The sequence below is a fragment of the Cebus imitator genome, unplaced genomic scaffold (genome assembly GCF_001604975.1).
Source record: "Cebus imitator isolate Cc_AM_T3 unplaced genomic scaffold, Cebus_imitator-1.0 Scaffold318, whole genome shotgun sequence".
In the NCBI taxonomy this organism is placed as follows: domain Eukaryota; kingdom Metazoa; phylum Chordata; class Mammalia; order Primates; family Cebidae; genus Cebus; species Cebus imitator.
The window spans coordinates 625,876-633,445 of record NW_016107633.1 but is presented as its reverse complement, the minus strand read 5'-3'; the positions used below and the strand labels follow the sequence as shown (position 1 = coordinate 633,445).

Below are 7,570 nucleotides of genomic sequence, written 5' to 3'. Positions count from 1 at the left end.
ATAATTTCAATTTTCTTAAATTTATTGAGGCTCACTTTGTGACCTATGATATGGTCTATCTTGGAGAAAGTTACATGCACTCTTTAATAGAATGTGTATTCTGCAGTTGTTGGATGGGATGTTCTGTATATATCTGTTAAGTCCATTTGTACTCAGGTATAGTTTAAATCCATTGTTTCTTTGTTGACTTTCTGTCTTGATGACCTGTCTAGTGCTGTCAGTGGAGTATTGAAGTCCCCCACTATTACTGTGTTGCTGTCTATCTCATTTCTTAACATCTATTAGTAACTGTTTTATAAATTTGGGAGCTCCAGTGTTAGGTGCATATATGCTTAGGATTGTGATATTTTCCTGTTGGACAAGGCCTTTTACCATTATATAGTCTCTCTCTTTGTCTTTTTTAACTGCTGTTGCTTTAAAGTTTGTTTTGTCTGATGTAAGAATAGCTCCCTGCTCGCTTTTGGTGTCCGTTTGCATGAAATGCCTTTTTCCACCCCTTTACTTTAAATGTATATGAGTCCTTATGTGTTAGGTGAGTCTCCTGAAGGCAGCAGATACTTGGTTGGTGAATTCTTATCCATTCTGCAGTTCTGTATCTTTTAAGCGGAGCATTTAGACCATGTACATTCAATGTTAGTATCAAGATGTGAGGTACCATTCCATTCCTTGTGCTATTTGTTGCCTGTGTACCTTGGTTTTTTGTTTTTGCTTTTCAAATTGTGTGTGTTTTTTTTTATTATAGGTCCTGTGAGATTTATGCTTTAAAGAAGTTCTGTTTTAATGTGTTTCCAGGATTTGATTCAATATTTAGAGCCCCTTTTAGCAGTTCTTGTAGTGGTGACTTGGTAGTAGTGAATTTTCTCAGCATTTGTTTGTCTGAAAAAGACTATATCTTTCCTTCATATATGATGCTTAGTTTCACTGGATACAAAATTCTTGACAGAATTGTTCTGTTTGAGGAGGCTGAAGATATGGCCCCAATCCCTTCTAGCTTGTGGAGTATCTGCTGTTAATACTGATAGGTTTTCCTTTATAGGCTACCTCATATTTTTGTATTAGGTTTTCCTTTATAGGTTACCTGGTGATGCTTTTGCAATGAGTTTCCCAGGTGTTCTTTGTGCTTCTTGTATTTGGATGTCTAGGTCTCTAGTAAGGCCAGGGAAGTTTTCCTCAATTATTCCCCCAATATAGTTTCCAAACCTTTAGATTTCTTTTCCTCCTCAGGAACACTGATTATTCTTAAGTTTGGTTGTTTAGCATAATCCCAGCCTCCTTGGAGGCTTTGTTCATATTTTCTTATTCTTTTTTCTTTGTCTTTGTTGGATTGGGTTGATTGGAAGACCTGTCTTCAAGCTCTGAATTTCTTTCTTCTGCTTGTTTGGTTCTATTGCTGAGACTTTCCACAGCATGATGCATTTCTATAAGTATGTCCAATGTTTCCTGAAGTTTTAAGTGTTTTTCCTTTAAGCTGTCAATTTCCTTGAATATTTCTCCCTTCACTTTTTGTATTGTTTTTTGGATTTTCTTGCATTGGGCTTTACCTTTCTCTGGTGCCTCCCTAATTAGCTTAATAACTAACCTCCTGAATTCTTTTTCAACTAAATCACCGTTTTTTTTTCTTGGTTTGGATCACTGCTAGTGAGCTAGTATGATTTTTGGGGGAGTGTTAAAGAGCCTTGTTTATCATATTACCAGAGTTGGTTTTCTGGTTCCTTCTCCGTTGGGTAGGTTATTATGAAGTCTCAGTCTTTTGGTGAGCCTGTGTCTTTGGACTATGAACTTCACAAGTGCTTCTTAGTTTTCCCCTTCCCTCCTCTTAGGTGGAACAGCTAGAGTGGCTACAGCTGGGTATTTCCCTTCCCTTCGGTCAGTTAGGCTGTGAGAAAAACCTACGTAATTTAAGCTCTGGTAAAAGAGTTTCTCCTGAGGGCAAGCCCTGTTAAAAAGAATAGAACATTTTGGTATATTTAAAAATTACTTTTATCCTACCCCTCTTGGAAGGATGAGGGGATTTTTCTCCAATATTTACTGTAAGAACTGGGTTGAGCTCCTCGAGGTAAAAATTCACAAAAGTGTGTGTGTTTGTGTTGGGGGCGGGGCTTGATAAATGGGTCCTACTGGGGTTTTTTCTCTCTCACACTTGTCCACCCTGAGCCTCCAGCAATTTGTCAATTACAGTTCAGGTTTTCCTTACTCCTGGCACTGGTTCCTGCAGAGGTTTCTGCTTGCGGGTTTCTGCTCTGGTAAGTTGTGATTCTTTCTATTTGCCTGTCTGTCTCTCTGATTTTGGAGGCAGTAGTTTGCCCTGTGACCTCACCTCTCTGAAAGACCTAATAATTGTTGATTTTTTAGTTTGTTCAGCTTTTTACTTGTTGTTAGAATGGAGTGATGACTGTCAACCTCCTTACATGCCAGACTAGAAACTGGGAGTCTCCTATTTATTTGTCCTTAAAAATTGTAAACTGGACATTGTTGGTGAAGCATTATAGTGATTCTGATTTCTGTTATCTGAGATGTTGATTTTTGTTTTCACTGGCAGTTAATTAGTAGTCAGTCCCCTTCAACTTATAAAGCCTTAGTTTTACACTTTGTTAGATGAGTCTTCCAGATTTTTCCCTTGATCTTAGGCAGATCACTCAGTCATAGGACACAGTCTGTACTCCTAGCATGAACTGTTTGTTAAAGCTCATGTCACTGCCCTTTCCTGGCAATGAAGAATAATCAAATTCTACTTCAAACTCTAGGCAAAGATAACATCTATTAATCTCTACTGATCAACTGGACTCTCAGTCACAGGAGGAAAGCTAGTAATAGAAGGTTGTCTAAAGGCTTTGAGATCTACTCATTCTCCTAAATATTTCAAATTTTATTTCTGGCCAGATGGGACCAGAAGGCTGAATCCTTAGGTAGTATGGCTTTGCCCCTATAGATTTCCTTGTACTGAGTTGTACGTTGGCACCTTATCTCATTGTATAGTAAAGGATGTGATAAGAAGTCATCGGTGGAACCATCCTCATCTCAGTTTTATTTTTCACATGAATGCCATTGAGCATTCCATCCTACAGGGCTCCCTGGAAGAATTTCTCTCCGATCTTAGTGCCAGAAAAAGCTCTGCTTCTCCTGAGCAATTGATAAGTTTGTTTTGTTAATGTTTGGCTACTGGTAAGCTCAGAAGCAAGGCCACTGTTTAGGAATTCTTGTATTTCTGAGGGCTATCTTTTGCCTTTATTCCCTTTGTTTATTTAATTATGTTTATTTCCATCAGATACCTTAACTTACTTTTTGTATAGCAAAGGCAAAAGAGAAAAAAAAAAAAAAAGTCATTGGAAAAAAAAAAAGGTGAAAAAAGCTGCCAGCTTTACAAACATGGCAAAAGAGAAAAAAAAAAAAAAGAAGAAGAAGAAGAAACAAAGACAAAAAGAAAGTTTAAACAAAACTTCTGCAAAGAAACCTCTGGTACAAGGAGACAGGAAATGGGAGGTTCGGGGCCACCACAGGGGGAAGAGGAAAGAACTCTACTGACCTTGAATAGAAGAAGTAGCCACTGTGGTTTCTTCCAACAAGGGATACTCGATAAGAGTTAAAGTTTATGAAGCGGAGCTTTGTGCGTGGATGGAGGAATCACAGAAACAATCATGATGGGGGACAGCAAGCTGCAAATGAAACAGAGGGAGGCTAATTGTGTATCTCTTTTAAAAGATACTGGATAGGCCAGGCACGGTGGCTCAAGCCTGTAATCCCAGCACTTTGGGAGGCCGAGGCGGGTGGATCATCAGGTCAAGAGATCGAGACCATCCTGGTCAACATGGTGAAACCGTATCTCTACTAAAAAAATACAAAAATTAGTCGGGTGTGGTGGCTCATGCCTGTAATCCCAGCTACTTGGGAGGCTGAGTCCAGAGAATCACTTGAACCTGGGTGGCAGAGGTTGCAGTGAGCTGAGATTGCCCCATTGCACTCCAGCCTGGGCAATAGAGCAAGACTCCATCTCAAAGAAAAAAAAAACAACTGGAAAAATAAGAGAAAAGTGCCCAGACCTCAGCCGTGGGTAATGCCAGCTTTTACGGAGCAGGGCAAGGAGCAGGAGCTGTGCACGAGGTGAGATGGAGCTGCATGAGGTGGGAGGAGAGGAACCTGTGGCAACCCAGAGGCCAAGGAAGCCTTCCAGGAAGAAGCAGCATCTCCCAGAGTCAGGGCTTCTAAGGGCAGTTGGGGAAGGTGAGGACTGGAATTGGGATTTGCCCACCTGGGGGTGATTTCTGAACTTGGAGGAGCAATGCTTGCAGTGGCTGAGGACTCCAGACCTGCAGAGTCTGTCCCAAGACAGGTGAGACCTGGGTGGTGGGACTAGAAAGGGGACCTCTCTGTCCAGGGACTCGCGCTGCAATGCAGTTGGAGATGCTACACTGTGGCTGGCCACGGGCCAACGCGAGCGCTACCCCACGAGAGGCCTGGGGTGGATAGCCTTTCCTCCCTGTGCGGCCAATAAGGGAAAAATGAGGGGGTTTCTTCTACCTCCTCCTTGGCATGAGCACCCCATCTCCATCCCCACTCTGTCTTTTCTCCCAGGAGCAGTTGGCCAGAGAGTAACACAACTCCAGCCGGACATGGTCATGGCTATTTCAGCCTGCAAGGTCATGACCCTCTGGCCCAGCTGGGACTCCCAGGGGAAAGGAAGGGCCTGGCTTACCGTCCTTCCCCTGCAAGCCTGAACCCTCTGTGGACAGAAGGAGGAGGACCCCATAAGGTAGGGGTATTGGGGTACTTGGGTGCCTGAGAAGATCCAGGCCTGGCCAGTAGGGGTCAAGGTCTTTCCCAAGCCAGGGGAAACCCTCTCTGGTCCCCGAAGGTCCTCCTTCCCTATTCCCTGAGCAGCTGGGTGCCAAGAAGCCCCTGTCATGAGGACAGAGAGACTCCTGTCTGGCCCCCCCAAGACCCAGGCAGCCTCCAGTATCACAGCTGCAGCGCAGAAACTGACCTGGCTTCCTCCCAGGCCCAGGAGGCCCTAGCCGGCCACCTCCCTTTGTTTGTCTTGGGAGGGGCAAATCCTAAGCAAACAGGGAAGGGGAATCCTGATTCCGCCTCTCTGTCTGTCTGGCCAGCTGTTACCCAGGCCCAGGCCTCTGGTGCCCACTGAGGCCTGGCTCCTTCCTGACCCTGTGCGTGGAAGGGATACGGGCAGGAGTGGGGACAGAGAATGCCCAGAGCTGTCCAAAAAAATAGCCCAGACCCCCACATATGAGCTAGGAGTTATGTGGTTCAATAAATCTCAGTTCCAGCCACAGGCAAATGGGATTAACCGGGCACTTACTGTGTTGGGACCCTGGCCTACCGCCTTGCATGTCAGAGCGCTCCAGATACTGCCCAGCCACCATACGGGGTCCTATCGGGATCTTGAGTTTCCAAAAGAGGAAACAGGCTTGGGGTCATAAGGGAAGGAGGTTAGCAGAGGTGGTACTCCCACCCAGAACTCTCTGTCCCCCAGATCATGCATTTTTTTGTGTGTTGTTCTTTTCTGAGACAAGGTCTCGCTCTGTTGCCCAGGCCGGAGTACAGTGGCGATCACAGCTCACTGTAGCCTCCAGTTCCTGGGCTCATGCGATCCTACAGTTTCAGCCTCCTGAGTAGCTGGGACTATAGGCGTGTGCCAATAGGCCCAGCTAATTTTTGGCTTTTTGTAGAGACAGGGTCTCATCTGTTGCCCAGACTGGGGTACAGTGGCACCAGCATAGCTCACTCTAGATTCAAATTCCGAGACTCATATGATCCTACCGCCTCAGCCTCCCGAGTAGCTGGGGCTATAGAGACATGCCACCATGCCTAGCTAATTTTAAACTTTTTGTAGAGATGGGGTCTTGCTATGCTGCCCAGACTGGTCTCAAACTCTTGGCTCCAAGTGATCCTTCTGCCTCAGCCTCTCAGAGAACTGGGATTAGAGGCATGAGCCGCTGCACCTGGCCCCCACCTGTACTCTTGATCATAGCTAATTTCTCTTAGTGGAGCCACAGGGGAAGGTGGTAAGGGGCTTAAGCAGAAGTTCTACCCCTCACCTCTCTTTTTTTCTCCCCCAGAGACCACGCTGCTGTTCCAGACCCTCCTCATGGATGAGGTCCTACACCTGACCCCTTGGGAGACCATAGTGGCACAAGGCAGTCCCCAGGGCTCACCTGACCTCCCAGCTGGGCAGCGGAAGCAGCAGCCACAGGGTGACAGGGGTCAGGGCCTGGCCTCTGAGTCCTGGAAGCTCCTGGAGGTGCCCATCATTTACATAACGCCATCCAGTGATGAGGAGTCCCCCACCTGCACCCCGATCCCCCGACGCCAGCAGCAGCTGAGGACTCCAGACGCACAGAGTCTGTCCCAGGACAGGTCAGACCTGGGCAGTGGGAGGGGAAAGAGAGTCTCTCTGTCTAGGGAGGGTTTTGGTTTTCTCTGTCCAGGGTGGGTTCCGTGTGGCTGCCAGTCAGAGCGCAACCTTAGCCCCACAGAGGCCTGACTCAAAGCCACGAAACAGATGCACAAACAAAAGGCACCTGAGGGTGTACATTGAGCGAGCTCAGCTGTGCTCTGCCTAGTAAGAGCAGAGGGGAAGTTGGGCACGGTGGCTCACGCCTATAATCCCAGCACTTTGGGAGGCTGAGGCAGGTGGATCACCCGAGGTCACCAGTTTGAGACCAGCCTGGTCAACATGGTGAAACCCCATCTCAGCTAAAAATACAAAATTAGCTGGCAATGGTGGCGGGCACCTATAATCCCAGCTACTCAGGAGGCTAGGGCAGGAGGTTAGCTTGAACCCGGGAGGCAGAGGTTGCAGTGAGCTGAGATCGCGCCATTGTAGTCCAGCTTGGGAGACAGAGCAATACTCTGTCTCAAAAAGAAAAAACAAAATACCAGGTACGGTGGCTCACATACAAATCCCAGCGCTTTGTGAGGCCGAGGCCAGTGAATCACATGAGGTCAGGAGTTTGAGACCAGCCTGGCTAACATGGTGAAACCTTGTCTCTACTAAAAATATAAAAATTAGCTGGGCGTGGTGGTGCACACCTGTAATCCCAGCTACTCGAGAGGCTGAGATAGGAGAATCGCTCGAACCCGAGAGGCAGAGGTTGCAGTGAGCCAAGATCACGCCTTCAGCTGTCACCCAGGCTGAAGTGCAGTGACATGGTCTCGGCTCACTGCAACCTCCATCGCTCCCCCTTCCATCCAGTGGCGGCGACCACAGACGTGCACCGCCACACCCGTCTATGTTTTTTTTGTATTTTTAGTAGAGATGAAGTCTGATCATGTTGCCCAGGCTGGTCTTGAACTCCTGAGCTCAGGTGATGCACCCTCCTCAGCCTCCTAAAGTGCTGGGATTATGAGCCGTGGTGCCCCGTTACAATCAGCACTTCTTAATCCAAATAAAAATAAAATGAATTGCAAATAACACCATGTGTGAGGCCTAATGAGGGTTAAGTGTGGTTTCTTGCAATTTCCGTGGCATTATGTATATTTTTAAGTGCTTGCTGGAAGCCCATGTGAAAGGTATTTCCTGCTGTAGATTACAGGCAAAAGAGAAAAAAAAAAAAAA

General features: G+C 46.4%; 1 protein-coding gene and 1 long non-coding RNA gene across 8 annotated transcripts in view; one reads left to right on the top strand and one right to left on the bottom strand.

Annotated features, from left to right (window-relative positions):
• Positions 1 to 7,570, bottom strand: part of LOC119467692 — a 17,700-nt gene that overhangs the window by 7,286 nt on the left and 2,844 nt on the right. For both annotated transcript variants that reach the window (XR_005196285.1, XR_005196286.1), the window contains exon 2: positions 3,524 to 3,653. This is a non-coding gene — a long non-coding RNA (uncharacterized LOC119467692). The remainder of the gene's footprint in view (positions 1 to 3,523; positions 3,654 to 7,570) is intronic.
• The window catches only part of GRAMD1A (GRAM domain containing 1A), a 32,032-nt gene continuing 29,171 nt past the window's right edge, over positions 4,710 to 7,570 (top strand). For 5 of the 6 annotated variants that reach the window (XM_017504188.2, XM_017504186.2, XM_017504185.2 and 2 more), the window contains exon 1: positions 6,092 to 6,369. In XM_017504188.2, the coding sequence (XP_017359677.1) occupies positions 6,101 to 6,369 (269 nt within the window). In that variant the 5' untranslated portion in view covers positions 6,092 to 6,100. Of the gene's footprint in view, positions 4,748 to 6,071; positions 6,370 to 7,570 lie in introns of those variants that run through there. The other variant, XM_017504184.2, reaches the window with a different exon arrangement.